At 51.1% G+C, this 23171-nt stretch overlaps 3 protein-coding genes and 2 long non-coding RNA genes across 5 annotated transcripts; all 5 read right to left on the minus strand.

Moving 5' to 3' along the window:
- Positions 1 to 4279: 4279 nt before the first annotated feature.
- Positions 4280 to 6899, minus strand: LOC146761191 (rho GTPase-activating protein 32-like). Its single transcript, XM_085547719.1, has 3 exons — positions 5548 to 6899; positions 5038 to 5186; positions 4280 to 4787 (listed from the first exon to the last, which is right to left on the minus strand). The coding sequence occupies exons 1-3, from the start codon at positions 5802 to 5804 to the stop codon at positions 4369 to 4371; spliced, it is 825 nt and encodes a 274-aa protein (XP_085403845.1). The 5' UTR covers positions 5805 to 6899; the 3' UTR covers positions 4280 to 4368.
- Positions 6563 to 9802, minus strand: LOC146761192 (rho GTPase-activating protein 32-like). The gene is made up of 8 exons (XM_085547750.1): positions 9737 to 9802; positions 9137 to 9218; positions 8520 to 8663; positions 7983 to 8085; positions 7693 to 7825; positions 7109 to 7191; positions 6639 to 6746; positions 6563 to 6581 (listed from the first exon to the last, which is right to left on the minus strand). The coding sequence occupies exons 1-8, from the start codon at positions 9800 to 9802 to the stop codon at positions 6563 to 6565; spliced, it is 738 nt and encodes a 245-aa protein (XP_085403876.1).
- Positions 9803 to 14654: 4852 nt separating this feature from the next.
- LOC146761193 (uncharacterized) lies at positions 14655 to 15573 on the minus strand. The gene is made up of 2 exons (XR_014946116.1): positions 15494 to 15573; positions 14655 to 14755 (listed from the first exon to the last, which is right to left on the minus strand). It is a non-coding gene; the product is annotated as an uncharacterized LOC146761193 (long non-coding RNA).
- Positions 15574 to 16550: 977 nt separating this feature from the next.
- On the minus strand, positions 16551 to 19170 carry LOC146761194 (rho GTPase-activating protein 32-like). Its single transcript, XM_085547722.1, has 3 exons — positions 17819 to 19170; positions 17309 to 17457; positions 16551 to 17058 (listed from the first exon to the last, which is right to left on the minus strand). The coding sequence occupies exons 1-3, from the start codon at positions 18073 to 18075 to the stop codon at positions 16640 to 16642; spliced, it is 825 nt and encodes a 274-aa protein (XP_085403848.1). The 5' UTR covers positions 18076 to 19170; the 3' UTR covers positions 16551 to 16639.
- Positions 19171 to 19949: 779 nt separating this feature from the next.
- LOC146761195 (uncharacterized) lies at positions 19950 to 21495 on the minus strand. Its single transcript, XR_014946117.1, has 3 exons — positions 21408 to 21495; positions 20791 to 20934; positions 19950 to 20356 (listed from the first exon to the last, which is right to left on the minus strand). It is a non-coding gene; the product is annotated as an uncharacterized LOC146761195 (long non-coding RNA).
- Between the last annotated feature and the right edge of the window lie 1676 nt (positions 21496 to 23171).

Below are 23171 nucleotides of genomic sequence, written 5' to 3' on the forward strand. Positions count from 1 at the left end.
GATTGCACACCAGACCATCAACGTCTTTTTTGTCATCGTGTCTCATGGCTTCAGGTATCAGACCATAGACCCCTTAGGGTTGGAAGGGATCATTTGTGATGATCTAGTCCAAATCCCCCACATGAATGGGAACATCCACAGCTAGATCAGGCTGCTCAAAGCCTGTTCCAGCCTCTCCTTGAAAGAGACAGTGCATCCACCACAGCTCTCTGCAACAAGTTCCATTGCCTCGCCACTCTCACTGTAAAAGATATAAGGAAAATATCAAACCTCAGTCTTCCCTTGTTCTTTCCTGTAGCTTCCCTTTAGGTACTGAAAGGCTGTTACCAGGCCACCTCAGATCTTTCACTCCTCCAAATGGAACGGCCCCAGCTCTATCAGCCTGACTACGTAAGAGAGGTGTTCCCTTGGTTCATTTTTTGTGGCAATTCTCTGGAAGTGCTCCAACAGCTCTATGTCTCTCCTGCACTGAGGACTCCACATCTGGATGCAGTGCTCCAGGTGAGGCCTCACCAGCGCAGAGTGGAGGGTCAGGATCACCTGCTGATGACGCATCTTTGGATGCAGCACAGGATCAGAAAAAAGAGGAGCACTTGGCAACTTGTCCAGACTGAGTGGTGCAGGGAAGACTGCTGCATTTCTTTCTCTTCTGGTCCAGAAATTCTTTTTCTTAACTTCAAAAGAAAAGGGAAAAAGAGCCTGACATAATGTAGACACAATATGGTCTTACATCACAGTTAGAAGCAGGAGAGCTTTTGTGGCACAAAGCTCGGGGCTGGAGAAATTAAGGTTGCCTCTAAGATGGTGCTTTCAAACAACGTGAATTATTGGGCATGAGACATGCAAGGCAAGGGTAAGTGCACAATATCAGCGCTTCATGTAGAGCACATCACACAGCTGGAGGCACAGTGCAGAAGAATCAGACAGCACCTGAGAGGAAACAGTTCAGGAAAGAAAACCTTACCCTGTGAACACAGCCACAAGCTGCATTTCCAGTCAAGATTGGAGCTCAAGAGGTCAGCACAACAGATATAACACGAGGTACAACTGGAAGATGTGTCTCCACACCGAGAAAAAACAACTCACCAACCAAGAGCCAGGTCTTGCTAATTCGGCTGATCAGAGCATGTGGGAGGGGGCCGGACATCAGACCACAAGTGTCCATTTCCACTGCAGCTCCATCTAGAGAAGAGCCCCAATCAGCAGGTGAGAATGAATTCATTCACAGGCTGCACAATGAGTCTGTTCTTTAGACAGAGAAGCCCACATTGATTCCCCCCCAAAAAGGGGAACGGCAGGAGCTAATACGGACCAAAGAGGTTCTTGTTCCTATGCCTCATCCTCTTACCCCAAGTCCTGGATGATGCCCACAGGCTTCAAGTCAGGTCTCAAATCCATTGGACTCCCATAACAACTCTATCAAAAACGTTGTCAACTTTGTGACACTCACATACGGTACAAAGCAAGGAGAGGCTCTTTTGTTAAATCTTTCAATAGAGAGAAGAGTTGATATCCACTTATCCCGACAACAGAAACACGGTACCAGCTTTCCAAGGCCACCCGCCTACAGTAGGAGGACAACGCACACGTAAAGGAGCACGCACATCCCATCCGGCATAACTCGAGCCCACAACCCACCTTCAGATCTCTGTGGATTTCCCTTGTTTTACACCGATGCAGCCTCGATGCAGCTTCATGGGTGTCACACAAGGCTTGCAGGACCTCTTTCTCTGCAAACCCCACCCGCAGGCCTTGCTCCATGAGGATTGCCACCTGCCCTCCTGAGCAAAAACAAGCACTAAGAATGAGAGCAAAGCACACTGGATTCGCCCTGGCCTGGCCCAAACCCCAGTCCTACCACACAGACCCTGGGATGCAGATTGCTCCACAAACCCCGGATGGACACCACTAAACAAGAAGTTGATCAGACACAGTCCCAAGCAAGCAACAAGCCTCCCCAGAAAGCTCTTTGCCATCAGCTCCGTCATCGCCTTTCCTTTCCTCCACACCTCAATCCCAAAGTGGTTTCCACGTCTGCCAGCACGTGTTACCTCCCACCTGCTTGTCGCACAGTGCTTCAACAGCACCACATTTGCTTCCAGGGCCCTCCTTCACCTCACTGTGCTAACACTCATGATTCAAATTACACAGAAATCCTAGCAGAACTGCACCTAACATTCCTCCTTCTACAAGCAAACAGGCCCAACACGTGGTCATGAAAATGCTTTCATCAAAAAGAAGCAGAGATGGCACTGCAGGACAGACGTACTCGGTGTGCACGTTTGAAGCCATTTGAGAACCTAGTCATTCTTGCTGCAGGACCCCTGACTTCTGTTAAAAGCTGAACGGTCACCAGAGCACCTGTTTCCATCAGCTGCCACCATCCAAACCAGCCAGCCTTCTTACAGTCACCTGGCCCAAACATCCCTTTTTCTCTACACGTGATTCCTGCAAGAGAGACAGGAGCTAGACACGCACACCATCCTTCCAACACCCCATCCCAGCAGCAAGGGATCACAGCGCTGGCACAGCTGAAACAAAAAGGGTGTGTGAGTTTCCTGTTAGCACTCAGTGTGAACAAATCTACCACCGAGCAACACCGTGAGCCCCCACTCACCTCAGCAGAGGTCAACCTGTAACCCCAGCCTTCTGCCTATCCATGTGCACACGCACACACGTGCAATGCTCTGCCCCTTCTGCACACCCACGTGCACGCACCACATCTTGTGCCCTCCTTTGCATTCACAGACATATGCAAACCACCCCTGGGAACACCTACGTGCCAACAAATACCACAAAACATCCCTTTGTCTGCACCTGTGTGCAACCCAACTCCTCACACACCCCTGTGCAAGCACACAATTGTGCCACCGCGTCCATGCACTATCCATGTGCTCACACACACTCACGCAACCACATCCCTTGGTGCAGCCCTGTGCGCACACACAGACACATGTGCAGCCCCTTTCTTTCACTCCCAAAGTGCACACACACACCGGTACCACAATGTCCTTGTGCAGCTCCAACACTCTGCACACCCCTGTGCACACACATATATGTGCATGCTTGTCCTTGCACACATACCCACTGACATGCACAGACCTGAGCAACCCCACTGGCTTGTACACTCATGGACACAAACATGTGCAACAGCACCTGTGCACAAATACACACACACAGACTCATGGAACCCCACTGCTTTGCGCAATCCTGTGCACACTCACGTGTGTCATGCACTGATTTCCCAGCCAGTCCTCGTGGGGTCTCTTACTTAGGACAGGAGTGCAGGGGAGCAGCCAGAAGCTATTTGCATTCCCTGCTGACTGCTGGGCAGTTGTTGGCAATGCTTGGGTTGCTTTGCTTTTCCTTGGGAGGTGGGAATGAGCTTTGGGTTGGAGGCACATCCTGTGCCAGAGCATCCCAATGGCATGCGTGGGATCAGCAGGTCTGTCAGAGAAGTGGGTGAGGTTGCACACCAAGCTGCAGCAGAGGAAGGGGAGGAGGTTCCAGCACAGCTCTGCACCATTCTCTGCCACACTGGGCAGCTTGTTCCTGGCTCAGCAGTGCCATCAGACAAGAAGCAGGGAAGGAAATCAAGGATGGTGGGTACCATCAAACGCTGTCAGTGCATGCCTTCGTAAGAAAAACAGACCCAGAGCTTGTGGGTTGTTTCTGCTTTGGTAGCATTCATGTGCTGTAGCTGAGCAAAAGGTTGTGCTGCTTGAATCTTCTGCAAGAGCCGCCTACCAGTAAATGTCTGCAGAGATAGAGGATGTGACAGAAAGCATTTGTCTCCACGACAGTGTAGTTACACTTGGTCGAGAGAGTGAGAGAGGCAGGCAGCACTGCCTGATGTTGGTCAGGGTGAGCTCCTCCTGCTGCAGCGCGATGATGGCAGGGCTGGAGATGATCTGCAGGGACAGCTCACAGGTGGGAGCCAGGAATGGACACGGTGGGAGGACAGAGGTGTCAGGGAGCAGCCACGGCGTTGAAGAGCATCCAAAAAGCAATAAAAAAAAGCACTGAAAAGCATCACAAAGCCACAGCCAGGAGGCTTGCAGTTTTCATGAGCAGTATCCAGGATGCTAGAGACTATTTGCTGCCATAAAAAATGGTAGCAGAGCTCTCACTGCAGGCATCCCAAAGTCAGGCAAAATGTGAACACATCCAGAGCTCTGCTGCACGCACCCCACAGCCAGAGCGTTGCAAGCTGAGCTGCCTTGCTGTTTCTTGCACTCTTCCCAGTCCCTGTGAATGAAGACTTGGAATGCAGCCAAAGTGTTGATTGAGCACGAGCGTGCCTTTATTCAATGGGACAAAGGAGGGCGTGAGAGGTCCAGGCTTTAAGATGGGACTCATCCTCTGTTGTTAAGGAGGGAGTGGCTCAGAGCTCCTGCTGTTACTTGGAGCCTGGGCCTGGTGGCCTGATTCTATGCCCCCCTCCAAGGGGCTCGTCATCTCCTCTGCGTCGCTGACCTGAGCCTGTATGGTGCTGCTGCTGTCGGGGCATTCAGGCTGTGCTTGGGCTGGGCTGCACTGCAGAAGCACTGGGTCCAGGCTGGTGCCTGTGGTGTCTGGCAGGCTCAGGTCAGCAGCTTCAGCAGGGATGGGATGAATGAGGGCTTGAACTTCGATGACGTTCTTCTCTTGATCACTGCTGTCATATGGAAGGCTTTCATTGGAACTGCAGCATCCTGTGCTTCCCATGAGTTCTCCATTGATGGAAGCACAGGATGCATCATCGTCACATGCCCTGAGTCTTCGGGGTACATGAGGGCTGGAGTCACCTAGGAAGGAGTAGATGCACAGCGGTTAGTGTCGAACATTCGCAAGATGAATCATGGAAGAGGTTCTTGACATTTGGCTATGTATGGGTGGTGGGCAGAAGCAAATAGGCTTCTAACAACAGTGTCACTGTCTTGAAAGTGATCCTCGTGCAGGATCCTCCTCGTGAAGGAGGTACAAGCCCACTGAAAGCATGAATTCTAGCTGTGTTGCTCACAAGCAGTGTTTTGAAAGCTGGATTTGCACTCTTACCTGCCAGGACCACGACTTCTGCTTCTGATGGCTCCCTGGCACTGCGCTGCAGTTGGTGTTCGGCCACAGGTGATGGTCTTTGCAGGCAGAGGCAGGAACACCAACTGCCGCAGCGCGATGACTCCATCCTCTTTCTGGGAGAACTTGCTCTGGAGAGAGAAAACAGAGCATGCTGTCAGTCGTGGTGTAGGGTGAAGGAAGAGCTGCTCCGAGCCCTTGACAACAGTTGCCCGTTCCTGGCACTGCCTGCTTTCTGCTGAAACACAGCTTAGAAACGCGCTCTGTTTCAAACAGCAGAGGACGCTTCCATTCCTACAGCTCCGCCCTCAAGTCCTGCTGGCTACATTTCTCTCAACCATGTCAAGCAAGATGTGGAGCATGTGAGCAAAGGCTCCACAGCAGGACAGGACAGGAGCTGGCAGGCTCATATATATATAATGGACAAAAATTAAACCAATAAAACCCAACCGACCAATGATGATAGGGGCTGGAAAGGGAAGTCCTCTTTACCTTTTAGATGGAAAATCAATTACTGTGTGGAAGTTCCCCTGTACAACTGCGGGGGCTTCCTCCTCTTCTATCTCGCTGCTCTGTGTCACAGTGGGAGAGCTGCTCTGGCCGTTTCTCTCAGCCTGTGCCTCCTGCACGGTGAGCAGCTTCGTGGCAGGAGGAGACACCCACACAGACTTTAGCCCGGCCAGAGAACTGTGCCCTGCAAGGGAAAACCACAGGTAAGAGGGAGGATCAGACAGCAGCAGCACAGCCATCCCAGTTCTGCATTTCTCTCAGACTTGCTTATCCGAGACACTGGAAGACGAGGAGCTCAAACTAACCATGTGCTTAGAGGTATGCTCGTGGCAAAGGACACAGCCACAATTAAGAGCAGCTCAATGTATCAAAATAGGCAAACGAAAACCCTATTAAAACTAGTGGGCAGGGAACTCAGAAAGGTTCGCTGCCACACTTCAATCATGCATCACCTGCTGGCAAAACATCTTAACAGCAGTGACAGTTTTCTCCATGTAAGGTTTGGGTTTGGACACACTAAGGACATAGCAACAGGGTGCCATATTCTAATCTAAGCCCAGAAGCCTGTTGTCTCCTCGACAGTTAGAGCATTTTCAGAGGTCTTAGAGAAGGCCTGGATTGGATCAAGATGTCAGATCAAGATCAAGCTAATGGAGGAAGATGCTCACCCTCTCCCACGGCTGGTGTGGATTTGGAGCAGAAGATGACGTCTGTGTGGCTTATGATGAACTCAACAACAGCCGACTGCGTCTGCAGCTCCATACAGGCAACTTCTCCGCTGGCGCAGGCAGACTGGCTCTGCTGGGATCTGAAGAAAAGGCAGATCTTACAAATCATTTCCCCAAGATCATTTCCCCAAGTATGAATTTTTGCAGAGAAAAACTGTCAAACTGGGCTCTGGAGACTTCCGCAGTGGGCCATCAGCAATGCCACTGACAAAATTCTCAAGGAAGTTCAAGGACACAATAGACCCATCTAAACATGAGAGCAGAAACTGTCATCTAGAAATTGTGCCCCTGGGGTTGGGAGAGAGCAGAAGTAAGCATGGTGTTGAAACGGAAAAAGAAGTTTACCTTAAAAGGTTTGGAGCCCACACTATCGCTAAATTCTTAGCGTCCATGTTGGTGACGGAGCTGTTCCCGGCTAGAGACGCCAAGTGTCTCATCAGGTATTCCAGCGTCCTGGAAAACAAGAGAGGCAGATGTTCAGCACCAAAAAGCAAGCGGTGCTGCAGTGCACAAAACAAACCTCACTTCATGCTAGTGGTTGTCATTGCTACTGTCCCTGAATATGAAGTAGATAAAACGTTTCCAATGGCACCACGCTGCAGTACCAAGCCCTGCAAAGCACAGCCGCAGCCATTGGCTGCACCAATCGTACCCCCGTGCCAAGGAACTGACCCAATCCATTGACCCAGTGCAGCCTTCAGCCGCTTCAGCGTGCACAGGCATGATGTTGCAGGTGTGAGGCAACACCTGGAATCGCATCATTGCCCTCTGAAAGGCAGCAGGGCTGAGCTCAGCAGACCGAGCGCAGCACTGACCTGTAGTGAGGAGCGGGCAGCTGCTGGATGGCTTCCTGCATTCTGTGCATCCGCTCCTCCTCTGTGGCAGCACAAACAGCGTCCTGGAAAAAGGCAGGAAGGGATTCAGACACCAGTCAGGCTGGAGAGCTGCCACAGGTTTGGGAACCATGGGGACAGCGCGCTGGTGGTCAGCACCGAGGCAGACTCGATGCCTTCCAAGAGGCATCAGGGGAACACAGCGGCACACAGCCTGTGTCATTGAGGTCAAGCAGTGCAAGCTCTGGGGGCTTTACTGCCTGATTGCACAGCACAGCTCCTCGCAGCAGGCATTCCTCTCCAAGTCCACTTTGCTATTAACCCCATTCTACCAATAGCTGGGGAACAGCAAAGGAAAGGGAATTCTCACAAGCATTGTGAATAGCTTAAATAAGCACCTCCTGGCACCACCACAAGTGGCATCAGTGAGAGGCAGGATGTGGCAAAGGCATGCCTCATGGGGCTAACAGAAAGAAGACCTCAGAACTGGGGCACTGCTGCAACCACTAGCCAGGACGCCCAGGGAACAGGTATGTGTCATTTCCAAGACATTGCCCTGAGCTTACCGAGAACTTGTCATACAGTTGGTCGGTCAGGAGAGGGTTCGGGAGCTCCCTGAAGTACAACTTGCACAGGGAGCTCACGCTGTGAAGTTCTCGGACGCTTAGCTCGGGAACCTGCTCCGTATCGAATTCATGGCTGCAGAGAAGGACACAGAATTGGGCAGAGGGCTTTGAGAAAGAGGAAAACAAGTCCAAAGACACACATACAGTCAAGAAAAGGAAGAGGTTCCTCTGAACGCCTGCAGCATGGCACGGGCCCCTACTGACAGCTGTGTCAGTTGCAGCACTCTTACCGTAGTTGCTGGATCCTGGATGCCACGCCGGACAGGCGGTATATCCCCCGCACCACACCATGTTCCTCAATGAATTGAGCGCAGCTCAGGAGGACCTGGGGGACTACAGAACAAGAGCCAGCGGTTAGCTCAGCTTCTTACTTAAGTCCTGGTTCAGGCCGTGCTCTTCTCACATCCCATCCTCTAAGCCCAGCCGGGCTACCGCTTGCTTCCTCCTTACAGGAGAAAGCTGGCAGAGACAGCTGTGAGGATAGTGCACAGAGACGCGTTCTTGGCTTTCCAGAAATGCCACGACCTATCAACAGCCTGGAGAAAGTAATTCTGGCAAAGCCACAGACACTGCAAGTCCCATCACAGCTCCCTGGGGAATGGAAGAATCCAATCTCACATCCAGAAGAGCTAGGGAAAGGATGCAGGATGCTCTCTGTGGCTAGAAGCCTTCCTACGTTTTCAGGCTGAAACAATTTCTGGATATGATCTCCCTTTCAACTTTAGATGCCCAACGGAGAAAGATCTCAGGAATGGGTTGTTCCTTACCATCACGGCCAGAGCGGAGAAGGTGCTCCCCCAGGTCACAGCCAAACACCCCTTCCTTCGTTGGCTCCGGCTCCGTTGCTCTCCTGGGGCGGGCCTTCACCAAGGAACGAAGGAAGGTACTGAGCTTGCCCCGTTTCTTCAGCACTGCACAACAAAACAAAGAAACCAGTTCATTTCAGGCTTGGATCGGTTGGACGAGGCCGATCATAACACATTCGACCGAGCACGTAACAACAGGAAGAACATTCCGAACAAGGACACGCAAGAACGGTTTTCCCCATCCCTGCAACTGCCCAAGGCCAGGTCAGAAGGGGCCCCATACAGCCTGCTCTCATCTCCAGCTAAATGCACAGGCTGGCGACCCAGACTGAGGCAGGGGCCTTGGAGCCTGAGGATCCTTTAGGCCCCTTCCAATCCCAAGCCATTCAAGGAGGATTCTGTGACTTCCCCATGCCCAAGAATAAAATAAACACAGTGAGATTGGGCCAGATCTCTGCGTGTTCCGCTTAATGCAGTCCTCTTGCTAAGCTTGCTCATCTCGGGCATTAACAAAACCCCTGAAAGCCAAGCTGTGTCCCCATTTTATTAATCCGCATTGTCAAATGTAAAACACGTACCTGGCTTTGGCAAGGAATTGACGAGGGACTCGGGAACTTTTCCGCTGATGAGTTCCACGCACTCACCAGGGAAAAACCCGACCTGGAACAAGAACAAAAAGACAGGTGGGCATTAGCCCAAGCTCAGCACCAAAGGGAAGGTCCTCTGACACCGACACAGGGCAACTGCTTGCGTCTAGAAGCCGTCCTGTGCAGGCAGAGCAGCTCCAGTCTGAGATTCCTGACTCTACTCAAGTTGTGCTCTCTAGTCGGAAACGTGTGCCTACCTCAAAGCCACGCTTGCCTCTCCACCAGGGGCTCAGCTCCTTTGGTGGCATAGCAACTATGCACACCAAGTCTCCAACCTGCAAGAGATTGAAACATCAATCCCAGCTTCAGCACAGCTGGCAGGAAAGCACAGCTCAAATAACTGCCTGATTCTTTGCTGCAGAATATCCTCAAGCTTGACAGCAAGGGAGACATTTTGAAGGAGTCTTGAGAGTATTCGAAAGGCGTTCACACCCTATACTACTCTCCCGTGCATGACAACAAGGAACGCCTGGAACTGCTTACCTCCAGGGAGAGCTCATCCGGCCCCTGGGCGACGTGGCTCTTAATAACATGGGCTGCCGCAATCGCCGGAACGTTAAGAGATGACACCGCACGCTCCAGCTGCGGCTTCCGCATGTTATCAGCCTGCAAAACAGAGCACAAGCCTTGGTCAGGAGCTGAGGACAAACCAGGAGGATTTCAAGGTGAGGAGCACATCTGCAGAGAAAGCTGCAGCAAATGCGCTCCATCCTTGTCGGGAGCACTTCAGAAGGAGCTGCACATCTCATCACAGTTGTTTCTCTTCCTGGCGTGCATTGCCAGGCCATGCAAAGATGCATCTCTCTCTACCCAGACTAATCAGCAGTGGCACTGGTGCAGACAGGTGGCCAGGCCCTTTTTGGCCCATTCTTTCCTGCAGGAGAGTACATCTGCAGCTCCCTCTGCTGGCTCAACACAGGGAACAAAGACCAGCCAGAGCTTCATACTGTACCTCCGTCGCCGCCACCTCAGGCTCGCGGCTGATCCCACTGCACGCGACACCCATCACAGCAAGTGTGAAGAGCTGGAACAGAGCAGAAACACTTCTGTTTTCTCTGTTCACACAGCACAGTATGGGGACACTTCTTCAGAACTACCCTCGCATGCCCTGCGGCAAAACCATGAAGGGGGACAAAACATGGCATGTACCTGGCAGTGAGATCACCTCAAGCTACCTGCAGCAGTTCCTTGTCGCTTTGCTCAGATGTAATGAGAGCAAAAGCTGCACCGAGGCAGTGGGCGGATGGTGAAGAGAGGAGAGAGAAAGAGCAGGTCAGCGAGCAGGGCTAAGACAGCCATGGAATAACACACACAGCACAACCGTCCCATCCCCTTGCTGCAAGACATGCTGAGTCTCAGGCTACGTGATGCCTGTCCTCCCAGCAACTTTACGATGCTTCCACAACTGAGTAAAGACGACGACGGAAGAAGCACCGAACGGGTGCCACCTTTACGGATAGCCCCTTTGGAACGTGTGTACTGGGGGAAAATTACGTCTGATGGTCAAGAGTAAGTAATATGGTGCTGTGAGCTCCGACAGCCAGCAGTTCTCAACACCTCACTGCCCACCCGTCCATCCCACGTTGGCTCAGCTTACCTACAAGATGCTGCGCACGATGGTGTGAAGAAAAAGGCACTAAAGGCACTAAAGGCACTAAAGGCACAAGAGCAACAAACCAACCAACTACTCCGACCACTAGCTCACCCACAAAGGAGCACAGAACGCACCGCTCCTCCCCTCATTCCAGACGCTTATGACATCACCAAGGGCCAACAGCCTGGTCCACCATGACCCCCCACAAGGCGGGGAGGCAAGACCAAGTGGTCACGTCTATTTCCAACACGGCACCACAACATTCCAGAACTCAGTGTGGGTTTGGAATTCTATCCTGGTGTGGCAGCGCAATGGGAGGTGTTAGGGCACAGCTGAAGAGCAGACAGACACCGGATGTTTCCAAAGGAGGGTGCCAGAATAACTCTCAGCAGTCTCTTGCAGGGCTCTTTGGGATGCTTCAAACCCATTTTCACTGCATAGGTCATTTCTAGAAAGTCCAGCCGACAAATGCTCACTTTGTCTGGGTAACGCCTCTATGCATCATGAATGAAAAATAAAATAAAATGGGCACGTGACCTTGTGACCTCTCTGCTCTTGTTGTCAGCCAGACACCTAAGATGAGCATTACGTGTTCGTGCTCCTGAATGAAGATTCACCCAAGTCTGTGTTCCACTCTGCTCCATCTCTGGGTCTAAAAGAAACACAGACAGAGATGATTACAAGATCCTTTGCACATATGAAAGCTCAGGGTGCACACTAATTCTCTTTAGCAAGAAATACTACTTGAGAATTCACAGAATCCACACATAAACTTTCTTTCTCTTTAACCCTTTTCCTTTGTACATGATTCCACTATTTATACCCTCAATTAATGATTCATACTGCACATGATGTTATGATGTAGAATATTGACAGCAACAGCACAAAACCATGACAGAATCCACAGACAGTTTTTTGAGAGGTAGTATGAAAGATGAACAGAAAGGAAATAGATTCATTCAAATAACCTACTTAATCCTCTCCCCATCAAAAAGGAAGCCTTCTGGGCACTGTTACAAGCTGCTCCTAGAACAACTTGCACCACAAACTGCGGTACATACATCTTCTTCCCACAGCACCCTCCCCTCTCTGGTTAGTGTCAGATTCACTCAGGTTAAAATACGTGGATCAGAACAGCCATTCAGTTCTGCTGAGGCAGGATCCCACTGCCGGGATGTCCCCCAGTCCCATTTCCTGCTTTTCCCAGCACGGGTGGTGAAGGGAACAGCAACTGACATCACCTACCCAGACTTCTGCAGGGCCTTCCATTCAGTCTCACATCACAGCGAGAAGCAGGAGAGCTCTCGTTGCACAAAGCTCGGGGCTGCAGAAATCAAGGCTGCCTCTAAGGTGGTGCTTCAAACAACATGTGTAATTGGACACGAGACATGAAAGACAGGGCTGCAAGCGCAACATCAGCGCTTCCTGCAGAGCACATCGCGCAGCTGTAGGCACACTGCAGAAGACTCACACAGCACCTGAGAGGTAACAGCTCAGGAAGGAAAACCTTACCCTGTGAACACAGCCACAAGCTACTCTCTTCTTCGTGGCCTTCATTCACACCGAGCATTTCCCTCAAGAGTGCTGCTCAAGGTGATGCTGTCTCCAGCTGTTGGCCACTTGCACTGCTGGACGCTGCACCCACAGCTCATTCTGCTTGAAGTAAAGCCTGCTGGCTTCACTCCAAAGCACAGGCACAGGCCACAGCCTGATCCACCTGCTTTGTCTGAAAAGCTTCTAAAGCTGCTCTCATTGGATCCCTTCTGCTGCTCGTTCTCTCTGGGCAGGAAGCTCTACTCTCACAGCAACAGCCAAGAGCTGGAAGGCTGGAAACGCCTCCAATCCCCACGGATGATTCTGTCTACAAACACAACAGCTGCCTGCTCTTCAGCAGGGGGATGCTCACCCAGCAAAGCGCTCACCCAGCAGATACCTTTTCCATACTCTCAGAGCTGTCATAACAGTGTGCAGCCCTTGGCACTGCATTTCCAATCAAGGTAAACATAGATCTAAGCTACTCCTTCTGTGTTAATACTTAGATTCCCAGTTGCAGTTGGAGCTCGAGAGCTCAACACAACAGATATGACACGAGGTGCAACTGGAAGACGTGTCTCCAAGCCAACAAAAGCCAACTCACCAACCAAGAGCCAGGTCTTGCTAATTCAACTGATCAGAGCATGTGGGAGGGGGCCGGACATCAGACCACAAGTGTCCATTTCCACTGCAGCTCCATCTAGAGAAGAGCACCAATCAGCAGGTGAGAATGAATTCATTCACAGGCTGCACAATGAGTCAGTTCTTTACACAAAAATACCCCACATTGATCCCCACAAAAAAGGGAACGGCAGGAGCTAATACGGACCAAAGAGGTTCTTGTTCCTACGCCTCATCCTCTCACCCCAAGTCCTGGGTGATGCCCACAGGCTTCAAGTCAGGTCTCAAATCCATTGGACTCCTGTCTCTGGATTTGCCCTGGTCTGGCCCAAGCCCCGGTCCTACCATAGGATTGTAGAATTACTCAGGTTGGAAAAGACCTTGAAGATGATCAAGTCCAACCACAGCCTAACCAGTACCCTAACTCTAAAAGCCCTACACTAAATCATATCCCTGAGTACCACATCCAAATGGCTCTTAAATACAACCAGGGATGGCGATTCAACCACCTCCCTTGGGAGCCTATTCCAGTCACCAATGCCGAGTACAGAGGCAGGATGACTTCCCTAGTCCTGCTCACCACACCATTCCTGATACAAGCCAGGATTCCATTGGCCCTCTTGGCCACCTGGGCACACTGCTGGCTCATATTCAGCCGAGTGTCCATCAGCACACCAAGGTCTCTTTTCTTCTGGGAGCTTTCCAGCCACACCTCCCCAAGCCTGTAGGGTTGCCTGGGGTTGTTGTGACCAAAATGCAGGACCCGACACTTGGCCCTCATGAAACTCATGCCGTTAGCATGAGTTAACCAGATAGACCCTGGGATGCAGACTGCTCTCCAAAGCCCAACTGGACACCAGCACACAAGAAGTTGATCAGATCCATCCCCAAGCAAGCACCAAGCCTCCCCAGGAAACTCTTTGCCATCAGCTCCGTCATCGCCTTTCCTTTCCTCCACACCTCAATCCCAAAGTAGTTCCCACATCTGCCAGCACGTGTTACCTCCCACCTTCTCATCGCACAGTGCTTCAACAGCACCAAATTTGCTTCTGGGGCCCTCCTTCACCTCACTGTGCTAACACTCAACTGTCATTATGATTAAACCACATTCTTTCTTTCCTCCTCAAAATAAAATGATTCTCAGACTAGAGGAATAGAAGGCTGAATCTGAGACACCCCCAGTCTGCAAAATAATCTGCTGCTTGGAAGCAAAGCGCTGTGCCAAGGAGTGCAGCTGCAAGCCGCAGGAGAAAAGTCACCATGCTGCCCTTCTCCTTTAGAACAGAAGGAAACACCACAGAAAGACACAGCAGGCTTCACAAACTCAAAATCCAGCACATCAAGCTGGCAAGAGATGATTCTGAACTGCCCTCGTTTACACTCATCTCCACAGTGGGGTCCGTCGTGGAGAGCTGAGAAGGAACTTACTGGCAGAGGCAGGGCCCTTCCCTGCAGCACTCCTTCTGGTAGTTCAGATTTAACTTACACAGAAATCCTAGCAGACGTTCTCACTGAGAACTGCACCTAAAATTCTTCCTTCCAGAGGAAAACAGGCCCAACACGCGGTTGTATACAATGCTTTCATCAAAACGAAGCAGAGATGGCACAGCAGGACAGACCTACTCAGAGTGCATGTTAGAAGCCATTCAAGAACCTAGTCGTTCTTGCTGCAGGTCCCCCGACTTCTGTTAAAAGCTGAACTGTCTCCAGAGCACCTGTTTCCATCAGCTGCCACCATCTAAAACAGCCAGCCTTCCTGCGGTCACCTGGCCCAAACATCCCTTTTGCTCTACGCTTGATTCCTGCAAGAGATCACAGTAAGGGATCACAGTGCTGGCACAGCTGAAACATAAAGGGTGTGCGAGTTCCCTGTTAGCACTCAGTGTGAACAAATCTACCAATGAGCAACACCGTGAATCCTCACTCACCTCAGCAGAGGTCAGCCCGCACCCCAGCCTTCCGCCTATCCACGTGCACATGCACACATGTGCAATGCTCTGCCCCTTCTACACACCCTCATGCACGCAACGCATCTTGTACCCTCCTTAGCATTCACAAACGTGCAAACCATCCCTGGGAACACATATGTGCCAACAAATACCACAAAACATCCCTTTGTCTCCACCTGTGTGCAACCCAACTCCTCACACACCCCTGTGCAAACACACAATTGTGCCACCGCATCCACGCACTATCCGTGTGCTCACACACACTCATGCAACCACATCCCTTGGTGCAGCCCTGTGCGCACACACACAGACACATGTGCAGCCCCTTCCTTTCACTCCCAAAGTGCACACACACACCGGTACCACAATGTCCTTGCGCAGCTCCAACACTCTGCACACCCCTGTGCACGCACATATACGTGCAGGCTCGTCCTTACACACATACCCACTGACCTACACACACCTGAGCAACCCCACTGATTTGTACACTCATGGACACAAATGTGTGTGCAACACCATTGGTGCACAAATACACACAAACACACAAACTCATGGAACCCCACTGCTTTGTGCAATGCTGTGCACACTCACGTGTGTCATGCACTGATTTCCCAGCCAGTCCTCGTGGGGCCTCTTACTTAGGACGGGAGTGCAGGGGAGCAGCCAGAAGCTGTCTGCATTCCCTGCTGTCTGCTGGGCAGTTTTTCTGGAGATGCTTGGGTTGCTTTGCTTTTCCTTGGGAGGTGGGAATGAGCTTTGGGTTGGAGGCACATCCCGTGCCAGAGCATCCCAATGGCATGCGTGGGATCAGCAGGTCTGTCAGAGAAGTGGGTGAGGTTGCACACCAAGCTGCAGCAGAGGAAGGGGAGGAGGTTCCAGCACAGCTCTGCACCATTCTCTGCCACACTGGGCAGCTTGTTCCTGGCTCAGCAGTGCCATCAGACAAGAAGCAGGGAAGGAAATCAAGGATGGTGGGTACCATCAAACGCTGTCGGTGCATGCCTTCGTAAGAAAAACAGACCCAGAGCTTGTGGGTTGTTTCTGCTTTGGTAGCATTCATGTGCTGTAGCTGAGCAAAAGGTTGTGCTGCTTGAATCTTCTGCAAGAGCCGCCTACCAGTAAATGTCTGCAGAGATAGAGGATGTGACAGAAAGCATTTGTCTCCACGACAGTGTAGTTACACTTGGTCGAGAGAGTGAGAGAGGCAGGCAGCACTGCCTGATGTTGGTCAGGGTGAGCTCCTCCTGCCGCAGCGCGATGATGGCAGGGCTGGAGATGATCTGCAGGGACAGCTCACAGGTGGGAGCCAGGAATGGACACGGTGGGAGGACAGAGGTGTCAGGGAGCAGCCACGGCGTTGAAGAGCATCCAAAAAGCAATAAAAAAAAGCACTGAAAAGCATCACAAAGCCACAGCCAGGAGGCTTGCAGTTTTCATGAGCAGTATCCAGGATGCTAGAGACTATTTGCTGCCATAAAAAATGGTAGCAGAGCTCTCACTGCAGGCATCCCAAAGTCAGGCAAAATGTGAACACATCCAGAGCTCTGCTGCACGCACCCCACAGCCAGAGTGTTGCAAGCTGAGCTGCCTTGCTGTTTCTTGCACTCTTCCCAGTCCCTGTGAATGAAGACTTGGAATGCAGCCAAAGTGTTGATTGAGCACGAGCGTGCCTTTATTCAATGGGACAAAGGAGGGCGTGAGAGGTCCAGGCTTTAAGATGGGACTCATCCTCTGTTGTTAAGGAGGGAGTGGCTCAGAGCTCCTGCTGTTACTTGGAGCCTGGGCCTGGTGGCCTGATTCTATGCCCCCCTCCAAGGGGCTCGTCATCTCCTCTGCGTCGCTGACCTGAGCCTGTATGGTGCTGCTGCTGTCGGGGCATTCAGGCTGTGCTTGGGCTGGGCTGCACTGCAGAAGCACTGGGTCCAGGCTGGTGCCTGTGGTGTCTGGCAGGCTCAGGTCAGCAGCTTCAGCAGGGATGGGATGAATGAGGGCTTGAACTTCGATGACGTTCTTCTCTTGATCACTGCTGTCATATGGAAGGCTTTCATTGGAACTGCAGCATCCTGTGCTTCCCATGAGTTCTCCATTGATGGAAGCACAGGATGCATCATCGTCACATGCCCTGAGTCTTCGGGGTACATGAGGGCTGGAGTCACCTAGGAAGGAGTAGATGCACAGCGGTTAGTGTCGAACATTCGCAAGATGAATCATGGAAGAGGTTCTTGACATTTGGCTATGTATGGGTGGTGGGCAGAAGCAAATAGGCTTCTAACAACAGTGTCACTGTCTTGAAAGTGATCCTCGTGCAGGATCCTCCTCGTGAAGGAGGTACAAGCCCACTGAAAGCATGAATTCTAGCTGTGTTGCTCACAAGCAGTGTTTTGAAAGCTGGATTTGCACTCTTACCTGCCAGGACCACGACTTCTGCTTCTGATGGCTCCCTGGCACTGCGCTGCAGTTGGTGTTCGGCCACAGGTGATGGTCTTTGCAGGCAGAGGCAGGAACACCAACTGCCGCAGCGCGATGACTCCATCCTCTTTCTGGGAGAACTTGCTCTGGAGAGAGAAAACAGAGCATGCTGTCAGTCGTGGTGTAGGGTGAAGGAAGAGCTGCTCCGAGCCCTTGACAACAGTTGCCCGTTCCTGGCACTGCCTGCTTTCTGCTGAAACACAGCTTAGAAACGCGCTCTGTTTCAAACAGCAGAGGACGCTTCCATTCCTACAGCTCCGCCCTCAAGTCCTGCTGGCTACATTTCTCTCAACCATGTCAAGCAAGATGTGGAGCATGTGAGCAAAGGCTCCACAGCAGGACAGGACAGGAGCTGGCAGGCTCATATATATATAATGGACAAAAATTAAACCAATAAAACCCAACCGACCAATGATGATAGGGGCTGGAAAGGGAAGTCCTCTTTACCTTTTAGATGGAAAATCAATTACTGTGTGGAAGTTCCCCTGTACAACTGCGGGGGCTTCCTCCTCTTCTATCTCGCTGCTCTGTGTCACAGTGGGAGAGCTGCTCTGGCCGTTTCTCTCAGCCTGTGCCTCCTGCACGGTGAGCAGCTTCGTGGCAGGAGGAGACACCCACACAGACTTTAGCCCGGCCAGAGAACTGTGCCCTGCAAGGGAAAACCACAGGTAAGAGGGAGGATCAGACAGCAGCAGCACAGCCATCCCAGTTCTGCATTTCTCTCAGACTTGCTTATCCGAGACACTGGAAGACGAGGAGCTCAAACTAACCATGTGCTTAGAGGTATGCTCGTGGCAAAGGACACAGCCACAATTAAGAGCAGCTCAATGTATCAAAATAGGCAAACGAAAACCCTATTAAAACTAGTGGGCAGGGAACTCAGAAAGGTTCGCTGCCACACTTCAATCATGCATCACCTGCTGGCAAAACATCTTAACAGCAGTGACAGTTTTCTCCATGTAAGGTTTGGGTTTGGACACACTAAGGACATAGCAACAGGGTGCCATATTCTAATCTAAGCCCAGAAGCCTGTTGTCTCCTCGACAGTTAGAGCATTTTCAGAGGTCTTAGAGAAGGCCTGGATTGGATCAAGATGTCAGATCAAGATCAAGCTAATGGAGGAAGATGCTCACCCTCTCCCACGGCTGGTGTGGATTTGGAGCAGAAGATGACGTCTGTGTGGCTTATGATGAACTCAACAACAGCCGACTGCGTCTGCAGCTCCATACAGGCAACTTCTCCGCTGGCGCAGGCAGACTGGCTCTGCTGGGATCTGAAGAAAAGGCAGATCTTACAAATCATTTCCCCAAGATCATTTCCCCAAGTATGAATTTTTGCAGAGAAAAACTGTCAAACTGGGCTCTGGAGACTTCCGCAGTGGGCCATCAGCAATGCCACTGACAAAATTCTCAAGGAAGTTCAAGGACACAATAGACCCATCTAAACATGAGAGCAGAAACTGTCATCTAGAAATTGTGCCCCTGGGGTTGGGAGAGAGCAGAAGTAAGCATGGTGTTGAAACGGAAAAAGAAGTTTACCTTAAAAGGTTTGGAGCCCACACTATCGCTAAATTCTTAGCGTCCATGTTGGTGACGGAGCTGTTCCCGGCTAGAGACGCCAAGTGTCTCATCAGGTATTCCAGCGTCCTGGAAAACAAGAGAGGCAGATGTTCAGCACCAAAAAGCAAGCGGTGCTGCAGTGCACAAAACAAACCTCACTTCATGCTAGTGGTTGTCATTGCTACTGTCCCTGAATATGAAGTAGATAAAACGTTTCCAATGGCACCACGCTGCAGTACCAAGCCCTGCAAAGCACAGCCGCAGCCATTGGCTGCACCAATCGTACCCCCGTGCCAAGGAACTGACCCAATCCATTGACCCAGTGCAGCCTTCAGCCGCTTCAGCGTGCACAGGCATGATGTTGCAGGTGTGAGGCAACACCTGGAATCGCATCATTGCCCTCTGAAAGGCAGCAGGGCTGAGCTCAGCAGACCGAGCGCAGCACTGACCTGTAGTGAGGAGCGGGCAGCTGCTGGATGGCTTCCTGCATTCTGTGCATCCGATCCTCCTCTGTGGCAGCACAAACAGCGTCCTGGAAAAAGGCAGGAAGGGATTCAGACACCAGTCAGGCTGGAGAGCTGCCACAGGTTTGGGAACCATGGGGACAGCGCGCTGGTGGTCAGCACCGAGGCAGACTCGATGCCTTCCAAGAGGCATCAGGGGAACACAGCGGCACACAGCCTGTGTCATTGAGGTCAAGCAGTGCAAGCTCTGGGGGCTTTACTGCCTGATTGCACAGCACAGCTCCTCGCAGCAGGCATTCCTCTCCAAGTCCACTTTGCTATTAACCCCATTCTACCAATAGCTGGGGAACAGCAAAGGAAAGGGAATTCTCACAAGCATTGTGAATAGCTTAAATAAGCACCTCCTGGCACCACCACAAGTGGCATCAGTGAGAGGCAGGATGTGGCAAAGGCATGCCTCATGGGGCTAACAGAAAGAAGACCTCAGAACTGGGGCACTGCTGCAACCACTAGCCAGGACGCCCAGGGAACAGGTATGTGTCATTTCCAAGACATTGCCCTGAGCTTACCGAGAACTTGTCATACAGTTGGTCGGTCAGGAGAGGGTTCGGGAGCTCCCTGAAGTACAACTTGCACAGGGAGCTCACGCTGTGAAGTTCTCGGACGCTTAGCTCGGGAACCTGCTCCGTATCGAATTCATGGCTGCAGAGAAGGACACAGAATTGGGCAGAGGGCTTTGAGAAAGAGGAAAACAAGTCCAAAGACACACATACAGTCAAGAAAAGGAAGAGGTTCCTCTGAACGCCTGCAGCATGGCACGGGCCCCTACTGACAGCTGTGTCAGTTGCAGCACTCTTACCGTAGTTGCTGGATCCTGGATGCCACGCTGGACAGGCGGTATATCCCCCGCACCACACCATGTTCCTCAATGAATTGAGCGCAGCTCAGGAGGACCTGGGGGACTACAGAACAAGAGCCAGCGGTTAGCTCAGCTTCTTACTTAAGTCCTGGTTCAGGCCGTGCTCTTCTCACATCCCATCCTCTAAGCCCAGCCGGGCTACCGCTTGCTTCCTCCTTACAGGAGAAAGCTGGCAGAGACAGCTGTGAGGATAGTGCACAGAGACGCGTTCTTGGCTTTCCAGAAATGCCACGACCTATCAACAGCCTGGAGAAAGTAATTCTGGCAAAGCCACAGACACTGCAAGTCCCATCACAGCTCCCTGGGGAATGGAAGAATCCAATCTCACATCCAGAAGAGCTAGGGAAAGGATGCAGGATGCTCTCTGTGGCTAGAAGCCTTCCTACGTTTTCAGGCTGAAACAATTTCTGGATATGATCTCCCTTTCAACTTTAGATGCCCAACGGAGAAAGATCTCAGGAATGGGTTGTTCCTTACCATCACGGCCAGAGCGGAGAAGGTGCTCCCCCAGGTCACAGCCAAACACCCCTTCCTTCGTTGGCTCCGGCTCCGTTGCTCTCCTGGGGCGGGCCTTCACCAAGGAACGAAGGAAGGTACTGAGCTTGCCCCGTTTCTTCAGCACTGCACAACAAAACAAAGAAACCAGTTCATTTCAGGCTTGGATCGGTTGGACGAGGCCGATCATAACACATTCGACCGAGCACGTAACAACAGGAAGAACATTCCGAACAAGGACACGCAAGAACGGTTTTCCCCATCCCTGCAACTGCCCAAGGCCAGGTCAGAAGGGGCCCCATACAGCCTGCTCTCATCTCCAGCTAAATGCACAGGCTGGCGACCCAGACTGAGGCAGGGGCCTTGGAGCCTGAGGATCCTTTAGGCCCCTTCCAATCCCAAGCCATTCAAGGAGGATTCTGTGACTTCCCCATGCCCAAGAATAAAATAAACACAGTGAGATTGGGCCAGATCTCTGCGTGTTCCGCTTAATGCAGTCCTCTTGCTAAGCTTGCTCATCTCGGGCATTAACAAAACCCCTGAAAGCCAAGCTGTGTCCCCATTTTATTAATCCGCATTGTCAAATGTAAAACACGTACCTGGCTTTGGCAAGGAATTGACGAGGGACTCGGGAACTTTTCCGCTGATGAGTTCCACGCACTCACCAGGGAAAAACCCGACCTGGAACAAGAACAAAAAGACAGGTGGGCATTAGCCCAAGCTCAGCACCAAAGGGAAGGTCCTCTGACACCGACACAGGGCAACTGCTTGCGTCTAGAAGCCGTCCTGTGCAGGCAGAGCAGCTCCAGTCTGAGATTCCTGACTCTACTCAAGTTGTGCTCTCTAGTCGGAAACGTGTGCCTACCTCAAAGCCACGCTTGCCTCTCCACCAGGGGCTCAGCTCCTTTGGTGGCATAGCAACTATGCACACCAAGTCTCCAACCTGCAAGAGATTGAAACATCAATCCCAGCTTCAGCACAGCTGGCAGGAAAGCACAGCTCAAATAACTGCCTGATTCTTTGCTGCAGAATATCCTCAAGCTTGACAGCAAGGGAGACATTTTGAAGGAGTCTTGAGAGTATTCGAAAGGCGTTCACACCCTATACTACTCTCCCGTTGTCACGGTTTGAACTAAAAATCCACCTGCGTCCGTGACAGGGGGCCGTAGGCCCCGGAGGGGCCCTAGGCCGAAAGGAAAAAAATTAATTAGGAAAAGAAAACAGCGGCAACGATCTAAGGAGGCACACTTATTTACTAAGTACTATATCGAAGTACAGGATAACACAATATAATACAGTATAATTGAAAATTGAGCTAACGAATCAAGCAAAATAGGAGAGAGAATGAGTCCCGTAACCGAGAGGCCTACTGTAAATCTAGGCGAACGGCTGAAGGCTCCCACACACTCCCCTGAACGCCAGAACTCGAAAGACGTCAGTCTGTTCTGCGACAGAGTTAATATAGAGTCCAGGTCCCGTGACCTATCGTGTTGTTCCCTGGGAGATGTAGTCTTCTTCTGATAAGTTGCAGATTCAGTAAAATTATTCATGCTTTATATGATGTTATGATGTGGAATACTGATAGCAAAAATTACAAAATTATTAAACCATGACATTCCACCCCTTATTCTACATCATTACATTATATTTATACATACATACACACTCATATGTATAATTGTGAATAATCAGCAACCTTATTTTTCTCAACAATTTATATTTATTCCATACAAATCCCTAAGTTGAGAACAAAACTCTATAACCTTACCTACTATTTATTAATTTTGAGAAAATGGCAAAACTGCCAGAAAAAGGAAAACATGTCAGCGGTAGAGGGGAAAGGCAGCGCTGGTAGGGCGTCCCCCACATCAAGGTGCACTCATCCTTTCCCAGCCACCACAGCAGATTTTCCTTTTGATTTATACTTCTTTCCATGTGTGCTCTACACATGCATGGCCAGTGCAGGATATAGAGTCCAGATGGAAAACTTGCTTACAGAATGCCTAATTAAGGTATATAGAGAAAAGTGTTTCCTTAACATTGATCCACTCTATCTTAAGTCCTATACCTAATTGAACTATTCTGTACCTAATTGAAATATTTTCTGAGCCTCTACCTATATATCTACAAGAAAATCATTGGCTGCACTCCCCCAACATCAAATTCCCTTGTGGTACACATTGAACATTCCCATTTTTGTCCATCACCCACCATGTGCACCCAGGTCCCTGGGCAAAGACAGTACCCCGGAGAGGTTTGCCCTTTCCAGACGCTGGAAGGACCCAAACTGTTTTTCCCAACACACTCTTTATGTGTACTACAGGAACCTTATCTCCCTCCACGGTACGTAGGGAGCTGGATTG

This window comes from Coturnix japonica, chromosome 4 (assembly GCF_054131305.1).
Source record: "Coturnix japonica strain WE chromosome 4, WE-NBRP24, whole genome shotgun sequence".
NCBI classification, from domain to species: Eukaryota; Metazoa; Chordata; class Aves; order Galliformes; family Phasianidae; genus Coturnix; species Coturnix japonica.

What these genes read in the sequence shown, in the direction of transcription:
- LOC146761191 (XM_085547719.1), bottom strand. Translation starts at nt 5,804, where the DNA reads ATGGCTGTGCTGCTGCTGTCTGATCCTCCCTCTTACCTGTGGTTTTCC. An exon ending in ATTGATTTTCCATCTAAAAG is followed by an intron (nt 5,187 to 5,547) that starts GTAAAGAGGACT and finishes TTCTCTCTCCAG; the next exon opens with AGCAAGTTCTCCCAGAAAGA. An exon ending in AGAAGTCGTGGTCCTGGCAG is followed by an intron (nt 4,788 to 5,037) that starts GTAAGAGTGCAA and finishes ACTCCTTCCTAG; the next exon opens with GTGACTCCAGCCCTCATGTA.
- LOC146761192 (XM_085547750.1), bottom strand. Translation starts at nt 9,802, where the DNA reads ATGCGGAAGCCGCAGCTGGAGCGTGCGGTGTCATCTCTTAACGTTCCG. An exon ending in CAATTCCTTGCCAAAGCCAG is followed by an intron (nt 8,664 to 9,136) that starts GTACGTGTTTTA and finishes TTTGTTGTGCAG; the next exon opens with TGCTGAAGAAACGGGGCAAG. An exon ending in AACTGTATGACAAGTTCTCG is followed by an intron (nt 7,192 to 7,692) that starts GTAAGCTCAGGG and finishes GCCTTTTTCCAG; the next exon opens with GACGCTGTTTGTGCTGCCAC.
- LOC146761194 (XM_085547722.1), bottom strand. Translation starts at nt 18,075, where the DNA reads ATGGCTGTGCTGCTGCTGTCTGATCCTCCCTCTTACCTGTGGTTTTCC. An exon ending in ATTGATTTTCCATCTAAAAG is followed by an intron (nt 17,458 to 17,818) that starts GTAAAGAGGACT and finishes TTCTCTCTCCAG; the next exon opens with AGCAAGTTCTCCCAGAAAGA. An exon ending in AGAAGTCGTGGTCCTGGCAG is followed by an intron (nt 17,059 to 17,308) that starts GTAAGAGTGCAA and finishes ACTCCTTCCTAG; the next exon opens with GTGACTCCAGCCCTCATGTA.